The following is a 24,322-nucleotide window of genomic DNA, read 5'->3' as shown; positions in this document are numbered from 1 at the left end:
ATACGGAGACCAGGTCTGGCCCTGGACCTGTACAGCACTGCCTCCCTCAGAGTGAGGACACTATGTCATTTTTCATTTCTTATCTGTCACTAGGAATGAAAGAAGTTTGATTCCCAGGCGTTCAGACCTAGGCAAGTTAATCAGGCCAACCTTTTCCACCTCTGAGAAAAAAGGACGAAAACGAACCCAAACCCAAACCTAGCACCTCCATGAGGACGTGTGGGAAGCATCTCCACAGGAAATTAAACCCTGCGGTGCCAAAGCGTCACAGGTGGACAGTCTGAGAGGCAGCACCCGCACAGCTCGGGTGGGCCTCACCTTCGTGCTTACCTGGCCGTGGGCTGGCAGTGAGGCGTAGGCCAGCGGCTGGTTCATCACCCCTTTCTGCTTCATGAGAAGCATGCGCTTCTGGTCCTCGCTCAGGTGTGCCCTGGGAGCCTGGAGCTGCGGCTGCGGCGGCTGCGGGGGCTGCTGCTGGATGTATGGCATCAGGGGCGTTTTGTTGGGATTGGCCATGGGCGGCGTTATTCTCTGACTCAAGTCCGCATTGAAATGGGTCAGAGGCTTAGTGTTGCCATAAGTGAGCAGGTTGTGCTGTTTGTTTAAGGAGTTTGTACCCAAGTTATTTGGCTGCTGATTGATCATGTTCATGTGATTCTGCGGGAGGTAGTTATTCATTGTCGTCTTCTGCAGGTTGTTTGCCATGGGAGGCACTATCGGGTTTTGGTTGTTAAAGGCTTGGGGGTACATCATGGGGCTATTTGGTTTCTCTGCAGTGAAAGCTGCGCCGTAGGGACTGGACGGCGGGCCTAACGGAGACCAGCTGGAAGCCTGGTTTGAGTGCTGCTGCTGCTGCTGCTGCTGCTTCTGCTGCAGGAGCTTGGCCCTCTGCTGCTGCTGCGCCGCCATCTGCTTCAGCTGCTCGGCTGGAGACATGTCGGAGCTGGCCACGGCCACAGGCCCCGGCCCCGAGCCGGCCACCGCCGCCGGGTTGAGGAGATAGCCGCTTCCAGGCCGGGGTGGGGCTTGGCCCGGAGTGTGGGCCGGGTTCGGCGTTGGCGGGGACTGGACCGCACAGTTTGCTGGCGAGCTGGCGGGGTTCGGAGCTGCAGGAGTGCTGGCAACAGAGGGTAAACTGGTGGCCGAGGAGACGGTAGAAAAGGGAGGACCGGAAGAAGAAGGCCTGGTCTGGGGAGAGCCCATGGAGACATGCGTAAAAGGAGAGTGAGAGGGGTCACTCTTCACACTCACGCTCTCCTGAGAGAGAGGGGTCTCGGTCGCTGGCTGCGAGAATTCGGGTTCCTTCTTCTCCTCAAAGTCCTCGTTGAACAGGTCCTGTATGTCGTCCTCAGGGACCGTGTTGGCCAGCTCGTCTATCAACTCTTGCCACTCCTGATCATTCAGGTTAATGTCCGAGAAGAGCTTGTTCTGATTTGAAAGCGATGTTTCTGATGTGTCTATGCAAGAAGGGTCATCTAGAGGTTCTTGTTTGAGGTCCTTGCTCTGCAAGATGGTGAAGCTATCTTCCAGGTCACTGCAACCATTAACGGGTTGAAGTTTAATCTCTGGGAGTCGACCATTCTTACTTAGGTCTTCTAGAAGCCCAGGAGTGTGAGACCCGCTGTTTTGCAAGGGCAAAGAAGGCTTCAGGTCAAGTTGGTGAAGAGGAGACGCGGAAGGCAGTGGCATGTTGTTGGGCAAACTGTTGATGGCTTCCATCCCTGTGGGAATGTCCTTTCGTATCCGCTTGCTGGTTGGAGAAAAACTCCCATCGCAAGCACCATTCTGCTGGTCTCCATTCAGTGGTGATCGGGCTCCTTCCAACTTCCTTTTCACAGTCTCTTGGAGCTGGAAAAGAAATAGGAAAGAGGATGACTAAAGCTCCAGCTCACAGCTTACTCTTTCAGCATGGTGAAATGCACGGCTGTCAACTAACTTTTAAGAAGCAGAGTTAAGAGACAGAAAACAAACTAAAGGCTGGAGAGTGGGAAAGAATCATCTATTACTATTTTCAAATGAATGCTAAATGTGAGACTTGGACCAAAATGCACCACACTTGAGGAAGATGTTAATACTTATCTTAAATTCTTGCCACATCTTAATTGAGGACATTAAGGAATTAAACCAACCATATTTTAAAGAACAATAAAAATCATTTAAGAAAATTTAACACATTCACTAAATAGCGTAGCAATGATGATTAATGGTTAACATAGCCCAAAACTTCCTTTGAGTTATTTTACTTGACCTCCTTGTACCGTGTGATTCTTGTCCATTGGCGTCTATGATCTCATGCTTTTCTGGATTTCCTTCTTTCTCTCCACCTGCTCTTTCTCAGCTTTCTATGTAGTCTTCTTTCTTTCTCTTAAACAACGGAATTCCTCATTATTTGGTCTTAAGCTTTTTTCCCTGCCCACTCTATACCCTAGTCTAGATGATTTCAACCATTACAACAGCTTCAACTATCTTCTCTAGGCTGATGACCTCTTAACAACATACCCAGCCCTACCTTCTCCGCTGAGCTCCCCTAACTCCAAGGCTCTCTTACCGGATGTTTTGCAGGCATCTAAAACTCAACACGGCTCAACACTGAGCTGATTATCTTTTCCTACTCAAACATGATCCTCACCAATGTTCCTATCTCAATACTACCTGGTTACCCAAATCAGAAACCTGAGCCTTCTTCTTGAAACATCCTCACATCACCAGTCACCAAGTCCTATGGCTTCTGCATCCAAACTATCACTGTAAGATGCCCACTCATCTCCAACCTCACTGCTACTCCTAGGCCAGGATACCATCATCTCTTGCCAGATTGTTGTAATGCCTCCTAACTGATCTCCTTGTCTTGTCTCCAGTCATCCATCCACTTGCTCTTCCATCTATTCTTTTATTCATTGCTTTGCTTTCTATCAATGTATTCGCTATACCGCCATCTCTTTAAAAAAAAAAAAAATCACCCTTTCTGCTTACAACCCTGTAATGATTTCCATTGTCTTTAGATTAAAATACAAACTGAGCCTATTTCAGCTGGCTCTTGGTCTTCATTCCAGGCTCATCTTCTTGCTTCTCGGCTTAGCATCACCTCTCCATCCCCTGCCAGACATTTTCTTTTTTTTTTTTTTTTTTATCCTCACCCGAGGACATGTTTCCATTTTTTGTACAGATAGAGTGGGAGGGAGAGAGAGGAAGACAGAGAGAGAGGGAAACATCGATATGAAGGGACACATTGAGTGGCTGCCACCCGCACGACCAACCAGGGCCGGGGACAAACTGCAACCGAGGTACATGCCCTTAGCGGGAACCGAACCCGGGTCTCTCCGGACCGCAGGTGGACGCTCTAACCGCTGAGCCAAACCGGCCAGGGCAAAGATATATTTGTTAGTCTTTTTTTTTTTTTTTTTGTATCCTCACCCGAGGACATTTTTTGATATTTTGTTCAGATAGAGTGGGAGGGAGAGAGAGAGAAACATCGACGTGAAAGGGACACATCGAGTAGTTGCCACCTGCACAACCCAACCAGGGCCGGGGACACACTGCAACTGAGGTACGTGCCCTTACCGGGAACCGAACCGGGGTCTCTCGGGACCGCAGGCCGACGCTCTAACCGCTGAGCCAAACCGGCCCGGGCTCAGACATTTTCTATCAATTCTCCTGAAACTTCAGTTTCTTAAGGTGCCAAGATTTTTTTGTGCTTCCAGGACTTTGGACACGTTGTTTTCTTTTCTTGGAACATACTGCTTTCCCTCCATTCTCCCTTCCCCAGGTTAACAGCCACTCATCTTTCAGGTTGTATCTTAGACTTCACTTACTCTAGGAAATCTCTTATGTCCACCCCCCCACACACCCTTCTTTGACTCACCTATGCTAGGTTGGATATGCTGAAATAAGTTTTTCCTTTTTTTTTTTTATCCTCACCCGAGGACAATTTTTTCGTTTTTTGCTCCAAACTATCACTGTAATATGCCCACTCATCTCCAACCTCACTGCTTCTCCTAGGCGTGGGAGGAAGAGAGAGAGAAACATCGACGTGAAAGGGTCACAAGTGGTTGCCACCTGCACGACCCAACCAGGGCTGGGGACAAACTGCAACCGAGGTACATGCCCTTAGTGGGAACCGAACCCAGGTCTCTCAGGACTGCAGGCTGACGCTTTAACCGCTGAGCCAAACCGGCCAGGGCTAAAATAAGTTTTTCCAAGCAATCTCTACTTTCCCATAACAGCTTCTACCATACTTTGGGGCAATTGCTGCGTATGGTTAATAAATAATGGCCAACTGAATGACCGATGCTATTGTGTAATTCATAGAGGCTAAAAGAGTGGGCTTAAATCAGAGCGGTAGGCAGGCCTATGGACCATAAGGAAGGCCTGACTTTGAGATTCTACATTCCCAGTAATAGGATCTCTCACCCTGACCTTGGAAGGTGTTGTGTCCATTTAACTAGATTCATTTAAGAAATCAAGTTCAGAACAGTCTTGCTAACTCTATGAATTTCTAAATCATAAACCTAATTCATCTGTCTGCTCTATTCCTTTCTGCCAGAAAAGGCCAGTGTGCAGGACTTCTGGTTAAAGAATTTGGCAGGAAGTAAGTCCTGGAAAAATGCCCACTGAATGACAAAAGGAAGACTAGACTGGGTTAGCAGGGGTTTTAGTAACTTCACAGAGCTGAGGCAGAAGGCACAATGCATGGGGAGGTCGGGAGGAGCAGTCCTCCGGGGAAGAGAGGAGCAGGATTCTCTCGGACCCTGCACTTGGCACTCACATGTGAAACTGACCAGGCTCGAGAGGAGCCCCATGTAAAATAAAAGCCATCAGAGATGATGTGGGATTCAAAAAAGTGCCACTTTATTGATCTTCTCTCCTAAGTAGAGAGTTCCATGTAAAAGTAAACAGAAAATGTCCTTGGGTGAAACTCCGGTCCAGCTCTTGTTCCTAAATCTTATGTTTTTATTTTTTATTTTTTTTATCCTCACCAGAGGACATTTTTCCATTTTTTTGTTCAGATAGAGTGGGAGAGAGAGAAACAGTGACTGCAACTGAGATACGTGCCCTTAGCAGGAACCGAACCCGGGTCTCTCTGGACCGCAGGCTGACGCTCTAACCACTAAGCCAAACCGGCCAGGGCTAAATCTTATGTTTTTAATCACAACACCAAACACTGTCTGCTGTCACTGGTAGAAGCCCCTGAATTGCTAAACACAAGGCCTGAATCGAGACACACTGGAATTTAACTTCAAAGAAGATCCTGGTTCAATCCATCATGGGAGGTAGACACTGTTATACAATTACGTTACTTATTGAACAAACTAGGAAACTGGTTCTGATCATAAGTATGGCAGATCCTTGAATGTAGCTCCAACACACAGCGGCCGTTCAGCTATCACAGCCCCGGGGGCTTAAAGGAAGCAAGGCAGGGGCCCTCAGTACCTCCTGAAGCGACGTTAACCAACCTTAACCCAAGTAAGTACTTGCCTTAAAAATGAACCCGAATTTATTGTACAAAGTCCAGGTCCATGATTCTGTTGTAGGGCCACAAAATGGCTGAGGCAGGGTGGAGAAAATAAAGACAAATGCTCTGCTTGTTCCTCCCTAGAACAGTTCTGGCCAAGACCATGGAGACAGACAGGTCTGGCTGGACATCCCAAGCGTCATCTCTCACAGCAGAGTGGGCTAGCTGGGTGAGGCAGCACAGGCAGAGACACGAAACAGGAGCCCTGGTCCTGGAGTCGGAATGCCTGGGTTCAAACCCAAGACCCCCACTTAAGAGTTAAAACATGTAAATGTGGCCTGGCACTTAATAAATGCTACCTGTGATACCCAGCATTAGATAGCGAGTGACATGAGTCCCCTTGTTCACTGAGTCCCCTGTAGCTCACAGTAGACACTCAACAAACACATGCTGAAAGAATGAATCCTGGAAAACATATAACCTCTCTTAGGCCTTGGTTCCTTAGCTGCAAATGGGTTAGTGATATCCAGCTCATAGAGTTACATATGAACTTCAATGAAATAATATGCAAAACACTTAGCTTTGTGCCTGGCATCGGGTAAGCACCCGTTAAGCCTTAGCCATTACTATCTTAAAAATTCAGTGATACTAATAGTTACAACTGCAACCAAGAAAGATTACTTTTTGGATCTCCAAAACACAAAAAGGTAGAATGATAATATTTCTGTTCACTAGCCCGAAAAACCTTAATGTTTTCCAAGCATCGGGTGAAACTTTTAAAACGTGAACAACAAAAATCAAATTTGCAATTCCAGCCCAAGTCCAAGGGCTAATGCATTCCTGTCCAGGATCGTAAAACAGCACTAAACGTCGAGGCTCCCGTCAGACAGATCTCCAGCCTGCAACCTGAGTGGATGCTAAGAGTTTCTTTTCCTTGAGGGCCTGAAGTTCTCTCCTGCTGGCCCCTTTAACCCAAATCTTGACATATATTTCATGCATCAGCATTAAGAAATGTAAGAAAGACACCACTAAAGACAATGAAGCTATGCTATGGTTTTTATGTTTTGTTTAGTTGTGTCCGAAATAGCGATCTTAGCATCCCCACTGTCTCATCATCCCCTGCTATATGGAAGGGTGGTCCGAGAGTCTCCCTGTCTCCTAATGTCCCTCTCGGGAGGCAAGGAGGAGAGTGGGCAGGAAGAGATAGGACCTGCATGCTTGAGAAGGCTGAGCAACTCTCAGCGCTCTGCTCAGTGAGCATGAGAATGGCTGACTACATGAGGAAATGTCCCTGTGAGTCCCCCGCTGTTCCAAGACTCAGGTCCCAGTCTCATCCCAAACAGCCTTGTCTGAGGACGTCCTGGCTCTCCTGCCTTCCAAAGCTGCACGTCTCTACGTACAAACCACAGAAACTCGTCACTGAGCATTAGCTTCCTCGCTCCCGGTTCCTATGATAGGAAGTGTTTTCTCCCGTTAGGGAGGCTGCGGTGCCAGGAGCTGGTACGCTGTTCGTCCGTGACCCTGGGCCACTATCGTGTGTCAGTCACTCTGAAGGAAGCAATTCCTCCTCCATCCTGGCTCCAGCACGGGTCATGGTCCACGGTGTGAAACTGTGGTGTGCGTGTGCGTGTGCGTGTGCGTGTGAGAGAGAGACTGAAAGGTTGAGAGGAAAGAATGGTGTGTGTGGGGGGTGACATGATACCCAGACCAGTAGCAAGAAGAAGAGCTGTGCCTTGGGGAACAGAGCCCCTCCACACAGGACCACATGTGGTTTTCCCAGCAAACCTTTGGGCTGGTCAGATTCTGGTCTGATGGTTCTACAGAGAAAGGGCATGTTCTAGGGGAGGTGGGGGGTGGATATCACCCACAACAAGGAGGAACAGGGCTATGATCACCAGGCCTCTGCTGACATAGAGGGGCCCAATCCCTCAGATTCTCAGGGGTCTTCTGGGCCAGTATGTCCATGAAGAAGAGATTACTTCTTCCTTTAGACTTTTAGCAGTGCTAGTCAGTTAAAAAAAAAACAACAGCCCTGGCCAGTTTGGCTCAGCGGTTAGAGCGTCGACCTGTGGTCCCGAGAGGCACGGGTTCGGTTCCCGCTAAGGGCACGTACCTCGATTGCAGTTTGTCCCCGGCCCTGGTTGGTCATGTGGGTGGCAGCCACTTGATGTGTCCCTTTCACATCGGTGTCTCTCTCTCTCCCTCTCTCTGTTCCTGTCTCTCCCTCCCACTCTACCTGAACAAAAAAGGAAAAATGTCCTTGGGTGAGGATAAAACAAAACAAAACAAAACAACAAAAAAATCCAATTCCCTCCCCCTGAAAGCCCCCTACACTTCTTATTGCCTTGTCCCTGACTTTGCATGGAACTGGGCGTGGTCATGGAGCTTGGGAATAAAGATGTACTGCTACTAGTGATGACTTTAGGATGGAAGACATCGGGGTAAGCCGTCCGATTCCTTGTCTTCTACTCGTAATGCTTCTGAGAGATGGGTTTTATTGTAACCCTGGTCCGACTCCGCAGCCCACACTGCACCCCACCCAGGACTGCGAGGCACACTGACTCCAATGCTACTCGTGGTGATGGCCCTCAGACTGTTTTCAGGAGCCATCCTGGATTCCACCCTCTCTCCACCACCCACACCCAATTAAACCTCAAGAACTATCTGGTCTCATCATTAATAAATGTTAATTCTCATCGTCCACCCCCGGTGCCACTGCTTTAGTTCGGATCTTCCACAGCTGTCTCATGGTTGCTGCAGCTGCTCCTGGGCAGGCTTTCTTCCCCGTCTTGCCTGCCCTCCAGCCCATTCTCTGCGTGGCTGCGATTTTCCGAGTACACGTGAGCTGACGCAGCCCAGTCCCCATTTGCAGCTCTTCGGAGCTGTCCAATGTCTTCAGCATTGTCCAGTCTGGAGCACAGGCCCTCAACTTGACCCCTGCTCACCTCTCTAGTCTCAGGGATCACCTCTAACCTTCTTCCCCCAACTGGCCCTCCAATGCCAGTTGACTCTAAACCTTCAGCTATACTTAAGTATTTGTAGCTCTCAGTACATACAGTGCTTATTCTCTCTCTCTCTCTGAGCCTTTGCATGTTACACTCTTATCCAACTTCTTCATCTGACCGACTCTGTCTTTCATGAGTCAGCTTAGACATTACCTTCGGTCCAGTCTCTCATGACAACCCCTCCCCACAACTCCTGATCTTGGAGAGCCTCCATGTGCTCGAAGTCACCCTAATACACGTTGTTCTACAGCTGCTGTCCTTCTCCTTCCTGGGACTGTAAAAATGGGTGAATGCCAAACAGGTCTCTCAACTACTCTGAGTTGAAGTAAATGACCCCCAAAGCAAGCACTAGAAAATGTTGACTTGTATAGTGTTTTAATGACAACTGAGTAAATGTACAGTTTATTTTGGTTGCTTTAAATGCTGGAAATGGCTTGCAAACTGTCCCCTCCTTAATATTTTTGAGGACCATACGGATTCAGGGAATCTGTGTTGAGAACAAGTAGAGAGCGTCTGAAGAGAATCATGGGAGCTGAAACCCAGAGACCTCACGTGACATCACTGAGGTCCCACGTTCTGACACTTATGTGAACTCAAAATGCTGGCTATTTTCATAGTTGAATTTGAAATTTCCATACAAAGGCTTCAAGTTAAAAAAATTTATTTTCTTTATTGATAGAGGAAGGGAGAGGGAGAGAGAGATGGAAACATTGATGAGAGAGAACATCAACTGACCGCCTCCTGCATGCCCCCCACTGGGGACTTGGCCCACAACCTGGGCATGTGCCCTGACTGGGAACAGAACTGGCGACCTCTTGGTGCATGGGTCGATGCTCAACCACTGAGCCACACCGGCCGGGCAAGGCTTCAAATTTTCAACCACCAAAGCACCTCCTCCAACCAAAAATGTGAGTGAACTCCCTTCACCAACTGTTAGAGACACAACTGTTTCCTAAGACTTGAAGAACTGGAATCACAGTTTGCAGATGTGATAACTAATTTCGAGGTGCAAAGAGAACAATTTTGTCCTTTTGATCTTTTCTGGTCGAACCAGAAGATGATTCACTGAGTCAGTTTTCATATGGCCACTCTGTTCTCATTCCTCCAGCAGGTAAGAACACACGGCAATATTCAACTTGCTTACTTAAGGTATCTGATGAGTGACCCAGAATACGCATGTGTTAGCTATTTTAATTAGCAGAATATAGTGTGCAAAACATTTTCAGAACTGTCTTCTAGATTGAAGCGTTCTTAGAAAGGATTTTTTGATGTTTATTAAGTGGTCCAATTTTCTGGACCACCGATGATCCAACTTTAAAGTGACCTGCAGATTTAAAATGACCTGCAGATTTAAAGTGAAATGCAGATTTCTCGGTCCCACTTCCACAGTTTCTGATTCAGGAGCCCAAGGTGGGACCCACATAGGGAAACAGTTCAAACACACAAGGATCTGAAGAAACTTATCAGATTTGATCCAGGATCCCCCGTTTTTAGAAATTCTGATCTACACGAAAAATTCTACTGGAGTTCTGATAATCTGAAGTTGTTGGTTTGATTTTTTTAAACACACATACACACACAGACCCGATGTCAATAATAAATGTTCCTGAGTTAATCGGTGACATTCTGGGACAGCTCATAAACAGGACTAAGCAGCAAGCTCCAGACTGAGATATTTCCAGCCTCAGAGGATCGGGGATTCTGCAGAGGCCCGCTGGACTTCAACAAGACTTTTCTGTATTTTAGGGGTCTCTGGGCACAGTAATATCCTACACCGTTTTCTTTTCCCATGTTACACGCTTGCCTTCATTTTCATTCACTGGATTGAGCGCATGTCGTGTGCCTGGGTGCCAGGTAAAGCGACACACAGAAAGGAGAAATCTCTCACAGCCCCTCATCAGCCTTGTACACTGCTAACACATGTCGGGGAGCAAAGAACTTTATTACATAATAAAATTCATGTGAACACACACACGCACACACACACATATGCACGCACACGCACATGCACAAATGCTATTTCCCCGAGAGCCAAGAGTTTAAAACCCAGAACACAGTTTCTTTGGTCACTGGAGAGATGTCTGTCAGCCATGAGCAACGAGAAATCTCCACTCCGGAAGAAAAGGATCATCTGGAAAGGGGCTTCACCTCCTAGTGGGTGTCTGAAACCTCAGCTGCAGAAGCTCGAGGGATTGCCGGGGCCTCATCAAGCCCCCAGCCCAGGGGAACAGGACCATTCAGAACCTGCTGGGGGACTCTGAGGTTATTTTTAGAAATGACCATGACCCTTTCCCTTTCTGCTAAGAGTCAGATTTAAAACTATTCCCAACAGGTATATACAAGAAAAGTTGTAGCTCTTTTCAGTGTTGCGAACAGGGGTGCTCACCCAACTCCAGCTGCAAGGTCCCCTTTAAGAGCGTTTTAAATCTTCCTGGGCGTGGCTGAATTTTTAGGTATGCTTTGATCCTTTAGTTATTTTTAAATGTACAACCAGCACCATGCAAATGCACAACACCCTACTGAGAATGGATCCTAAAACACCAGCAGTGGCAGTAGAGACTGGTGGGTCCCAAGGTCTCCTTCTATCCCCATATTTCCAAAGACATGTATGTTCACACAGGCTCGTGGCTTTCTCTGATCTGAATGAATAAACTATATTTTCACCAGCAGCCACGTGAATCCTGCGGACTCTTTATATCTGAAGTAGTCCAAGTTTTTCACAAGCTCCATACCCGTAGCTCAAATTGGTGCTTCAACAAAATTATTAACTCCTCATTAAAACAGAGACTGTTATTTCTGCAACTGCCAAGGTCGTATAATTTTAAATCTTACATAGTTTTCAGTGGAAAGCGCTAAACTTCTAAGTTTCTTTTTTTTTTTTTTTATCAGAGAATCTGATTCACTGCTTACTAAATATTTCAGGGTATTAGTGTCATTTAATATTCTAATTGGCTGAGAACTTACCATGTACCAGGCATCAAGCTAAATGCTTTACATATATAACCTTGATTATTTCTCACAATGACCCAGAGGGGTTGTTGGACTCAGAGAGGATAATAATTTGTCCCAGGGCAAATGACTGCCTGCCTCTCAAATCTGTGTTCTCACCTGCTCTGCTGTTCTGCGCCTGCTGACTCCTGTCCTGCTCAAACGTGAACAAACCTTGCTTAGAAATTCTGAAAAAGTGTTTTCGACACCTGTGTCGTGACAGTCTGGGGACGATGTGTTCGTGTCTTTGAGTCAGATCTGCCTGAGTCACAGAAAAGTGTGCTCCTCTGTGAGGGAGGCTGTTACCGTGCAAATTTAGCACGTGTCTGGGAAGTGATGATAGCTGCAGCCCCGAACACTTCAGGAGGAGCAGCTGTGTACACCCCGGTGGCAGCCTCCTGCACCAGGTAGCTTTCTGTGGGAAACGCTCCAAGCAGGTCTGCAGTTGCCATCAGATGCCAACATCTGAACCCTGAACTGCTCTGTCTTTTCATATCTGTAAACATGCATACACATTCCACTCCATTTGTTTTTATTTTTAAATAATATGCTTTTATTGACTTGAGAGAGAGAGGGAGGGAGAGGGGAAAGAGTAGAAACATTAATGAGGGAGAAACACCCAACTGCTGCCTCTTGCACGCCCCCTACTGGGGATCGAGCCCACAGCCCGGGCAAGTGCCCTGACTGGGGATCAAACCAGGGACCTCTTGGTGCATGGGACTACGCTCAGCCAACTGAGCCACCCCGGCCTGGCCCATCCCATTTATTTTTGAGAACAAGAAACAATTTCCTTAGGAATTTCCTGATATCTCTCACTGGAAGTCATGCATACATTATCCATTCAGACACGCCTGTAATGTGACCTTGTATTACAACCCCAAATTCCTAATGGGATTTTATTGAGAGCTGTAGAGAAATGGTGAAGGGGGTTGGGAGGAAGAAGGAAAAACCATAGGGAGGAAGAGGGCAGATGGGAAGATCACATCTTATCTGCACCATTCACAGCTGGAGACTTCCACCACCAACACACACCAAAGTGCAGGCATGTCAGAACTAAGCTCCAGGTTCGATTTGTTTCTTTTCTGGGAGGAGGGAGGGGGTAGAGAGAGACAGTTCAGGGAGGCTGAGCACTTTGCTCTCCCTTGGGTAGGAATCAAGAATATTTTAATTTCACTGTTTACTCAAAACGTCCCTGATTTTCAACAAGAAAGTCTCGTGTCTGTGTGCAGCCCCCCCCACTCCCCCCAGGAGCGCCTCCGTGGTGCCGAAGCCCAGCACCGGCTGGGAGGCGCACAGCCCACAGAGCCCAGACAGGACACTGCTCTTGAATAAACCCCAGCACGGCTTCTCTCCCGTTGGCAAACAACAGCACTGAAATAAGATGGCCTGGTCCCCTCGCAGCCTGCTTCCCGCGCAGGTCAGACGGTGCCCTGTGGCCTTCCTCGTGAGCTGTGGTTTGCAGGGAGCAAAGCTGAGAGCTACCTCCTGGAAAAGAATTCCCCTTTCTCTCCCCACGCTCCACCTACACCATCGCAGTGCATGAGCAAACAGGACGCAGACTAATGCATTTCTGGAAGGCACCTGCCTCCCAGACCTCCCTTTCTCAGCCGCGTGTTTTCACTCCGAAGCTGGACGCTGGGGGACCTGCCTTCCTTTACCAGCAAGGGGGCTGCGATGATTTACGTCTTTGAGGAACTCTGTTCACAGGCAGGGGACGAGGCAGAGCGGGAGGATTTTCCTCTCCGGGATGGATCACATCACTGGCGGGTGAAGATGACCACACGCCGACAGGCACATCCCCATGTTCGGACGAACACGGGTGTGATTTCACGGGCTCCGAACATGTCCACGTGGCCCGGCGACAGCCCCGTCGCCGGGCTGCTAATCTGTGGGGAGAAGCAGCACCGCTTCACCCCACCAGCTGCAATTCATTTTTCAGAAGAAATTAGACCAAGGCACTGTTGTTATAGCAACAGTCAGAGTCACTTACGCAGCCTCTTCCCTACAACCTCACTGAATTCTGTGGGCAGCGATTTCTATTCTGTACCGGGAGTGACCCAGGCTGAGCCCGATGGACCCTCCCCCAGCCTGTTTTTGGAGAGGAGGGCTATAGCCCCTCTGTCCAATCGGAACTCAGAAGACAGGACTTGGCCGTGTCCCACAGACTTCTCCCAGCCCTGAAAGTCACAGCAGCGACGATGTTTCCTTGGGTGGGAACGGGACACCTGACCACTGACTTCCTTAAGGTTAACCAAATACTGACCATTTCAGAATGGGAATTTCCAGTGAGGGTATCAGTGTTGGCAATCACCGTATATTTTTAAGTGTTTTCACTGTTTTAGCCCTCTAGGACTTTATTCCTAGTGGTGTGGAATTCCTAATACAACAGCACCCTCCAACCCCTGAAAACAACCACCAACCCCGAAATGCCCCTTTATTGATGATGTACATTTACTACCTCCCGAACCTTTATGGCAAATAACCTTCCAAAAAAGTCAGCAATGTAGTCATCTACGTTCACCCCCGGGCTATATCAAGGTACTAACAATGATGCCAGTGCTCAGAACTAATATTCTGGGCTTAACCGTGTCCTCCCCAAACTCTTATGTTGAAGTTCTAACCCCAGGACCTCAGAATGTGACTGTATTTGGAGATAGAGTCTTCAAAGAAGTGATTAAAGTAAAATGAGGTCATCAGGGGATGGACCCTAATCCAATCTGACTGGTGTCCTTATAAGAAGGGCACAGACACACACAGAGGAAGACCATGTGAAGCCCTAGGGAGAAGACAGCCATCTACAAGCCGAGGACAATGGTCTCAGAAGAAACCAACCCTGCCGATACCTTGATCTGGGCTTTCTAGTTTCCAGACCTGGGAGGAGACACAATTCGGTTGTGCACTGCTTTGTCATGGCGGCCCCGGCAGACTAACACAGCTACTGATCCGGTTGAAACGTATCTCGGTCCTCTCTCGGTGTCTTACACAGGCGAGGTGCTCCATGACTATCTTGAAGGACTATCTCGCACAAATTTGTTTATGCTTTGATTCTGCTAACACACCAACTGTGTGCCAGGTTCTATACCCAGCACTGAGGACGCACCAGTGAATCAGATTCAGTCTGTGATCTCCAGAGGCTCAGAGTGGAGGGGAAGCAGCCGGTGAGCTCTGCCGAGGGTGGGTGCCTGAGCTGGGGGAGCGCAAGAGAGAGGAATGCCACCGTCCAGATGAGCGCAGGCCTCCTGGAGGGGCTGATACTAAGCCGAGGCTTGAAGTATTCACGGGGAGGTGAAGACACCAGAGGGGAAAAAGTGTGGCTTCTAACTGCAACCTCTTGGCTTGAGCCACAACGCACGGGGGAAGCGCTGAGAAATGAGGCAGGAGAAATGAGAGCTACATAGATCCCCAAGGGCTTGTCTGCCAAGGGAAGACGTCTGGGCCTTATCCAGAGGCTCTGGGAGATACGGCAGGAACAATGGTTGCTTGCAATGCTGACTTCGGATTTGATAGTGATAGAAATTGGTGGCAAAAGGTCAACTGTTTGAGGTGATCATTATTAGTCAGCTCGGGCTGCCGTAACAAAACACCGCAGGCTGGGTGGCTGAAACAACAGGGTTTTCTTTTCTCCCAGCTCTGGAGGCTGGAAGTCCAAGACCAAGGAGCCTGCAGGTCTGGTTTCTCCTTGGCTTGCAGATGGTGCCTCCTCTCTGCATCCTCTCCCCTGTGCGTGCATCGCTCGTGTCTTCACGTGTATCCAAATTTTCTCTTCTTTAAAACAATTTTTTTTTCTTTATTGATTTTAGAGAGAGAGAGAAAGGGAGAGGGCACGCGAGAGAGAACACTGATCGGCCGCCTCCTGCATGCCCCCCACTGGGGATTGGGCCCACAACCTGGGCATATGTCCTGATGGGGAATTGAATCAGTTCACGGGTCGATGCTCAACCACTGAGCCACACTGGCCAGGCAAAATTTTCTCTTCTTATAAGGACAGCAGGCAGATTGGATTAAGGCCCACCCTAACATCCTTTTTTTTTTTTTTAACTTAACCGCCTCTTAAAATGCCCTACCTCCAAACACAGTCACATTCTAAGGTACTGAGGGTTAGGGCTTCAGCACATACATTTTTGGGGAGGACACAATTCAGCCCTTAACATGATCTAAGGTTCCTGCACGGCTGACTAAGCAAATGGCTAAAGCCATCTTGACTTATAAATCAATATGACACAGACTTGTTCTTAAAGCAAGTAGCTGAACAATGGCTATTAGGTCCAGAGCTTTTATATTTATATAAAATTCTCACCCGAGGATATGTTTTTCATTGATTCTAGAGAGGGAGAGAGAGATAGAGAGAGAGAGAAGCATTGATGTGAGAGAGAAACATTGATCAGTTGCCTTCCATATACACTCCAACTGGGGATCAAACCCACAACCTGGGTATGTGCACTGACTGGGAATCGAACCACTGACCCTTTGGTGCTTGGGACAACACTCTAACCAACCAGGGCAGCAATATATTTTATAAAAAAGTGTTTGTCTCCCAATTTTAATCCCAAATTGAAAATACACTTCACATTCGCCCCTTAACTATCAGCAAAGCAGTGTAGTGGGAGAAGATTCTAAGCAGACTCAGAGTAGGCAGAAACAGCCTGTCATGATTTAGGAGGCTCTGAATCATGACTGTTTGTTCCCCACGTGTCACTTTACATGGATAATCCACGTGGCCTCAGAGAGGCGCACAGAGAGTCCAGGGTCGCAATGCAGTTCAGAGGAAGCACAGGGAAGGCTGGTCGGGCCCCGCGCCCCACACCATAAATCACGCTGCCGGTAACAGGGATGGCGCTTGTCAACGCTTGTTCACAGTGGTGTGCCGCACACATACGGCCACAGTGCAGTCAGAGAGACGTTCTCCGGTGCTTTCATCGTCCTTGCCCAGCCATCCGGACATTATTTATGCAGTTTCCATGATAATGTTGTAGTTACGTTGGCATAGTATTTTCTGTAACTACCTATTTTTGCATGGTTGTGGCTCTCTACAACTCTCCTGGGACAGACGTTTTTTCACCTTGGTCTCAGTTTCGAAATAATTTTTTTTGTAAAAACAAATGATGACTTCAGGGATTTTCTGAAGTTATGTAAAAGGAAGAAGGATTTTTACTGCAATAAATATCTTGTTACCTTCTGTCCAGCCAAACACCACAAATCAAAGAGGGGTGAACCTAGAGACATCAAGCAAGGCAATGCGAGAGGTTTCACGAACACGGCCCACCCTGCCGGATTTGACTAGAAACGGTTGCCTCTCATGCTTATCAGTATTTAAAAATACTCTGAGTGTACACAACAGAAGATGTCAGGAACTTGAAAAGCAAAAACATGCATGTGGCGTTTTCCACATCTCACTGAAGCCCAGAAACTAAACAAACTTAATTATGTGATCAGGCAGCAGTTACTTAACCTCGCTGGACCCCATTTCCTCCATTGTAAAGGGGCGGGCTGGACCACCCGATTCCAAGGCATGTTGCAGCCCTCACAGTCTCTGTTTGGACTCTGGATTCAAACCAATGACTCACTTTCAAAGCCACCCTGGAAGGCACTGCTAACCCAGATGGACAGCTGGACACGCAGGTCGTTACTGAGCAACTATAAGATCCTCATTTTAAGTCAGAGAGCAAGAATTCATTCCACTCTTCTGCAAGGACTTCTTGGCTTTCATCATCATCACGAGTATATTAAAAAAACCAGAAACCCAAGTGTGTAAATTACATGGTTCCTTTAAGGGAATTTTGAACGTTATGGTGGTCTACCTGGTGTCAGGTGCCAAGCTGGGTTCAGAGAGTGTGAAAGATGCACGGGACCCCTTCTTTCAAAGAAATTCGGAACCTGTTACATGTTTTCAATGTGCTAAGTGTCTATGGGAAAATACTCCCGTTATGCATAACACTCGTCACACAAAGAGAACGGTGCTGTTTCCATTCCGGCGACTACAACTGGTCCACTCGACTACCTATGGAACGGCAGGCATGGCTCTTCTCCATCTCAGCCATGAATGGTTCTCATTAGATGGCTTTAAAGTACATAACGAGCCTGAATGTGCTAGTTTGGGTAATTAGACACTGGAGCAGGTTACAAGTAGGAGCTGTCCGCGTTTCCTGGGCGTTCATTAGCACATCTGACCTGGAAGAGGCCAATGGGTGTGGCCTAATCCTAGGCCGAGAGCCAGGGGCCCTGCATCCTGGACCCACTTCTCCCGCGACCAAGCTGCAGGTTCTGTGACAGTCTACTCTCTACCTCCATTCTTGATTTTTTAATTCCCTTACAGATCGAACAGCCTAGATGTTTAGGATCTCTCTAGGTTAGGTGGGATATAGTTGGAAGATAAACCAAATGACACGTTAGGTTTCCTCTTACCCTTGTGGTTCTTTTCTAAAATATTTAACTAATTCTAAACTTGAAAGAATGAAAGAGTTTGCATCTACTGCTGTTTCTATGTATTGTGTCATAAACCCGATTAATTCAATTCCTGCTAATTTTGCCTTTAGCTGTAACTTGGCTAAGGGCCAACCTGATATTTATCCTTATGTACAAAAAAAAAAAGAGCTTACCATGTAAAAGAATAGGTATAATAAAGATTATAAGGAGAATGCTCAACCTACTTAAGACAGAAATAGATCTCAAGAACTCAAGGACTCAAGAGACTCAAATTTAAATAAACAATTGATACAAGTATTATGAATTCTTCTCATATATTAATTAAAGTAGTTCCCCAAGGATGTTTATTTACTAACAGTTTGATAGCCTACTTTGAATTGCAGTTGTTACTTTTAAATATATCACTTGTAGTATATATTTACTACTAGACTTCAATTCAAATTTTTCTCAATTCAGGCAGCTGTTTGCTCACATTAGTTTAAATTAGGGAGAGTCTATTGTATTCATAAACTCTTCATCTAAACGGCAGAAATGATGACTATAAAATTCGCCTTAGGTTTGCTGGAACTCTGTAGCTTAACTTCTTGTCTGAGATTCGTCAGGAATGAAATGGAATGATTAATGTCCATTACTGATTTCTTACAGCTGCAACTTATCAGAATATGTACACTCTAATACTGTACCCATGGTAATTATCTCATTACTATGAATTGTCACAGAAACGCATTATGCGAAGTACAAGTTGAATCACATTTAGCAATTTCTTTTTATGTTTGAAACCCAGAAGCTGAGCATTCTGTAGCACTGGGGCTCTGCATGGGAGTTGGGGTCTTTGCACAGGAATTGGGGGCTCAGCATGGTGGTCATGCACGGGACCTGGAGTTTCCCGTCAGCTGTATAGCCAGCTTTGTGACTCTGGTCATTCTTTCAAACTTTTCTGCACCTCAATTCTTCATTTGAAAATGGGCATACTCATGGTGACCCCTACTATACCTCATGGAAAGGATTAGGCAGATTAAGTCTATAAAACAGTTGGTCACCAGGAGGAAAGACATTAAGGAAATTACTCAGCCTACTGCAGTGGCGACTTCTCTAACTGCATGAATATTTAATGAACAGGTACACATAATACTTGCCATTTCTATGGAGTTTTTCATGCAAGCATCTTACCATCACTTAAAGAAATTCAGGGCAACAATTACCAGAGATCTGGGAAGCATCAGCTCATTGGCCAGAGAGGGCAGAGACTCAGCAGCTCAGTATGTAACATCATGGTGTTCAAAAGTAGTGGTAAGTCCCACCAACCAGAAGAAAGGAGTTTAGAAATAAGGTGATGTTTATTCTACAGCCTTCTGTACGTACATTTGAGGCGTCCTAAACAACAGAAGTGCAAAAACTCCCTAAGAAAATGAACATGCAGTTGGAGGTGGGTCCTGCTAATTAGAGGAGAGAAGTCAGCAAAGAGACAAAGGAATAGCATCAGTGAGAGATCAAAATAAAACACTTTCGAGAAAGCAGGACAGAACAGAGAAGAATTTGTGCTTAGATTTCTAGTGTCAGCTGCAGCTTTGAAGTGAGAACAGAGGCCATGGGAGTACTATCAGAGTAATTCACTGGGGACCCCGAGGGGCGTCTTCTAGGACACCCGGCAACATCAGTATCACCTGGGAACTTGTTAGAAATGCACATTCTCTAGCCAGTCACCAGACTTCCCGAACTCTGAGGGCGGGGCCCAGAGTCTGAGTTCTAACAAGCCCCCAAGGTGATTCTCACGATTTTGAGAATCTTTGTTCAAGAGCACTGCTGTGTGTCCAACAGGACTCACTGAGATGATGGAAATGTTCCGTATCTACACTGTCCGGCACATGAGCTTCTAGCCACACGTGGCTATTACATGCTGGAAAAGTGGCTCGTGCTCCTGAGGAACTGACTTTCAAATTTTATTAATTCTAATTCAATTTAAAATAGCTACATGCAACTAGCAACTACTCTACTGGACAGCAAAGTTCTACAGCTGTGCTGTAAACGAATGGCAGGTTTTGGGTCAGTAACAGAAGCAAATGGCAAAGAATGGAGATGCCAGGTGTGACTCTTCTGTAGGAGAAATCTTGTTTAGAAGAACAAGAGGGGGAAAAAAGGCATCACAACTTGAATGTCAGGAGGCGACGTAAAGGTTTCTCTAGTAAAAGAAGTCCTGAGTGCGTGGGGAGGGGAAGTCAGGGAGCAGGAGAGGCTGACACTAAGGAAGAATGGAAGGGAGGAAGGAGGAAGCACAGAGAAATGAAAAGTCGTGTTGGAAACGTCTAATCGTGGTAAAATTCCCATAACATTACATTTTCTGTCTTAACTATTTTAAGCATACAGTTCAAGGGTATTAAGTACAATCACACTGCCGCACAACCATCCCCACCATCCATCTCCAGAACCCTCTTCATCTTGCAGAACTTAAACTCTCTACTCTTTAAACAATAACTCCTATTCCTCCCTCCCTTTAGGTCCTGGCAACCAGCATTCTGTCTCTATGACTTTAACTACTCTAGGTATGTCATCCAGTGCAATCATACAGTATCTGTCTTTTTATGACTGGAGCATGTCATTTAGCATAATGTCCTCAAGGTCATCCATGATGTGGCGTATGTCAGGATGTCCTTCCTGGTTAAGGCTGTTCTATGTGTATGTCACTCTCTGTCCATGGACATTTGGGCTGTTTCCACCTCAGAGCTGTTGTGGAAGTGCCGCTATGAACGTAGGTTTGCGACTCTCCTGAGACCACGCCTTCAACTCCTTTGGGTAGATACCCAGAAGCAGAATAACTGGATCATAAGGTAGTTCTATTTTTAATCTTTTGAGGAATCTACATACTGTTTCCCATAGTGGCTGTACCATTTTACTTATTTATTTACTTATTTAATCCTCACCTGAGTATATGTTTTCATTAACTTTTTTTTTTTTTTTTTTTTTTTAGGGAGAGAAACATCAATCTGTTGCCTCTTGTATGTGCCCCAACCAGGGACCAAACCCATAACCTAGGTATGTGCCCTGTGCAGGTATTGAACCTGCAGCCTTTCAGTGTATGGGACAACTCTCCAACTAACTGAGCCATCTGGCCAGGGCATGGCTGCACCACTTTACACTCCCATCGAGATACTGCTTTTGAGACAATGAAGAATGGCATCTGAGCCATCAAAAGAATGATTTAAAGACGAATGTGGGGGAGACGTATGTTGAGATGGGAAGTGCATGGATGCATATGTGTGTGTGTGTGTGTGTGTATTCTGCGTGTGCATGTTTGTGTGTGTGTCTGTGTGTACATGTCCGTGTGTGCACACATGTCTGTGTGTAGGAAACAAGGTGGCTTGGCTCTAATAGTTTCCATTTTCTCAGTGATGTCAAGGTGAGGACCCCACCTCCAAGGCAAAACACTTCGGCTGAGGAGGAAGGAGCAAGGGCTGAGGAGGAGTCACGGTTCTGTAGGACTGGCCACTACAGGAGAGGGACAGAGACACCTCCTGAGGGCTCAGGAGCAGAGGTGTGGCCACTGCCATGGGGCTGACCTGCATTCCTACACAAAAGATATGTTGAAGTCCTACCCCCGCCTCACCCGGTACCTTGGACTGTGACTTTATGTGGCAGTAGAGTCACTGCAGATGTCATTACTTAAGATGAGTTCCTACAGCAGAAGAGTGGGCCCCTAGCACGACGTGAGGAGGGCTGGTTTTTTTTTTTGAATCCTCACCCGAGGACATTTTTCCATTTATCTTCAGATAGAGTGGGAAGAGGGGAGAGAGAGGGAGGGGGAGAGGGAGAGAAACACTGATGTGAGAGAGACACATTGACTGGTTGCCTCCCACACGGCCGACCAGGGCCGGGGAAGAACTACAACCGAGGTACGTGCCCTTGACCGGCATCAATCCGGGACTCACTGGTCTGTGGGCCGACGCTCTGACCACTGAGCCAAACGGGCCGGGTGAGTGGTGTCGTTCTTATAAGACGACGGCCATGTGAAGACGTGGAGACATGCAGGGAGGACGCATGTGACGACAGAGGCCGAGACTGGAGCCACGCAGCGCGAGCCGAGGCCTGCAGGGGGCTCCAGCAGACCCCAGGGAGAGGGGGTAGGATTCCACAGAGGCCGAGGAGCATGGCCTTGGTGGCACCTTCATGTCAGACTTCCAGCCTCCAGAACCGTGACACAACACCCTCCTGGTATACTGAGCCACCCAGCCTGTGGCACTTTGTTACAGCAGCCATGGGGACACATGTGCACAAGGCCCGGCCGTCCCACACCGAGGCCACAGTGAGTACTTCCAAGTTATGGTGCCCCCCCCCCCCATGAGCAACGTGCTTTCTGACATGTTGTGATAATACTGATGCTTCTAGACTTACGATAGGGTTCTGTCCCCATCCCCATTCTAAGTTGAAGTATTGTAAGTCAAAAATGCATTTAGTACACCTGACCTACTGAAGGGGCACCAGAGCTCAGCCCAGCCTACCTTAACGTGCCCCGAGCACTTACTCAGCCTGCAGCTGGGCACAATTATCCAGCGGCCGCTGTCCAGCGTCACGGGAAAGCACGTTACTGGGCATCGTTAGCCGGGGAAGATCAATATTCAACATCTGAAGTATGGTTTCTACTGAATGCCTATCCCTTCTGTACCACTGTAAAGTTGAGAAGAAATAATCTGGACAATCATTCCTTGGGGGACGTCTGTATAGAGGAAGTTAACGTACGTCACACTTTGAATCAGAGTCCTTACTAAAAGTTTCCTTCCTGTCTCTCACAGGCACAGACGGGCATACATGTTAACATACTGGGCTGCATCTTCCACGAACCGAGAGGGGAGCGCGGCTCCGATCTTGGTGCAGGACCGTGCGGGGTAGGCGCGGGCAGGCGATGCCTTAGCTTCGCCGTTACCTGGAAGTCCTTCTGCATATTTCACCCACTCTCGGCTCTTAATTTTGTTTTTCTAGGTTAGACGCCTGCGTGTGGCTCCTGCTTCACCGGGAATAATGAAAGACTTCCCTAATCTTGAAAATGTCCAAGTGCGTCTGCTTTTGCGGACGTTCATCTTTGGTCTAAGGGCCAGTGATTTCAGGAAAATAGTAACGCAAGTATTTTCCTACTTTTACACTTGAGTGCGATGGGGCCAAGCCAGCATTAAGGTGACGAGTGCCAACAGATTAAGCCACTGGAGAAAAACTGTCTGGTAGGGACACCTGGGCGAGTCTCTCAGAGGCGGGTGTGCAAAGGCTATGGGAGCCCGGGGGCCCGGGGGTCAGCGTTGCCACCCACCGCAGTGCAAGGCAAGGGGAGGAATCCTTCGGACCGTCTCGGCCCAAGGGTCTGGCCGGTGTACCTCGGAAGGGGAGCTCAGCTACTGTCGACATGGAAGCTTTGTGGATTGTTTGGTTAAGCTGAACAACCTTGAGCACTTGCCAAGTCACAACACAAGTGATAAAGACAAACACAAAGTCTGTCCTTTGCTGCCTAGGCTTGTCTCCCTTTAAAACACACCCTTTGCGTTTGCTAAAATCCACCCACATCCTACTAAGACAGGAGGGGAAGAGCTGCAGTCGGGAAGGAAAAACAAAATCCAGAGGTAACGAAAATTTTAAATTTCTTTACAAGAAATGCATCCAGTTAAACTCTTCCCCCCAGCCCCTCCCTCCCTCAGCCCCTCACATTAAAAAATAATAATAAAGAACGAAAAAGAAGAAGGCATTTAGACTTTGGCTTTTCATGAAAGGCGCACAGTCAAAGCAACCCTGTTCCAAAATTCCAAAGCTGTTTCACAATCACAACGAAATGAGGGAGGAAATGGTCTGCTGAGGTCTCGGGAACAGTCACCCCATGTTGCTATGTGGAGTATCTTTATAAATTATACAGGGATTTGCAGAAATTAGTTCATTCATTCAGCACGCACTCACTGAGCATCATTTTTGCACCAGGCCCCATGCAAGAAGCTGGGGACGCAGAGATGAATAAGGCACAGCCTGCCTGGAAGAGCTCACGACAGAGGGAGACAGTTATTATTATTATTCATTACAATGTGGCCAGGCTTCCATGCCCTCGTCCTACCTCCAGCCCCAGGAACTTTGATTTTAATGCACAAAGAACCATATTGTGGGGAGAGAAAAAAAAGAAAATGACCACAGTAAATCCTGTAATGGTGGCAGGTCTCTCCAGAAATATAGCTACACTGTGAGTCTGGACCTCCTCAAAGCTAAGGGCAGGGGAAGAAAAGAACCAGCGAAACCTGAAGCAAACGGCACCACACCAAAGCACGGCACACACCCGGAACTCCATCAGAGAAATTCCAAATTCATTGGGAAGAGAACATTATACATGGTATAGAAATCAGTTAAAAGGAAAAATGAAACCAACTGGAATAGTCAAAAGCACCCTTCTCCTATTGCCCTTTTTGGAATTGCCCCAGAGTGTCCCCCGAAGGTT

At 47.3% G+C, this 24,322-nt stretch overlaps 1 protein-coding gene across 1 annotated transcript in view; it reads right to left on the bottom strand.

Moving 5' to 3' along the window:
- MAML3 (mastermind like transcriptional coactivator 3) overlaps positions 1-24,322 on the bottom strand; it is a 390,057-nt gene that overhangs the window by 159,026 nt on the left and 206,709 nt on the right. Inside the window, exon 2 of the mRNA XM_036240484.1 lies at positions 331-1,848. Within this exon, the coding sequence (XP_036096377.1) occupies positions 331-1,848 (1,518 nt within the window). The remainder of the gene's footprint in view (positions 1-330; positions 1,849-24,322) is intronic.

Source organism: Molossus molossus, unplaced genomic scaffold, assembly GCF_014108415.1.
Source record: "Molossus molossus isolate mMolMol1 unplaced genomic scaffold, mMolMol1.p scaffold_m16_p_4, whole genome shotgun sequence".
Taxonomy (NCBI): domain Eukaryota; kingdom Metazoa; phylum Chordata; class Mammalia; order Chiroptera; family Molossidae; genus Molossus; species Molossus molossus.
The sequence above is the reverse complement of the archived record's forward strand: the minus strand, read 5'-3'. Positions and strand labels throughout refer to the sequence as shown.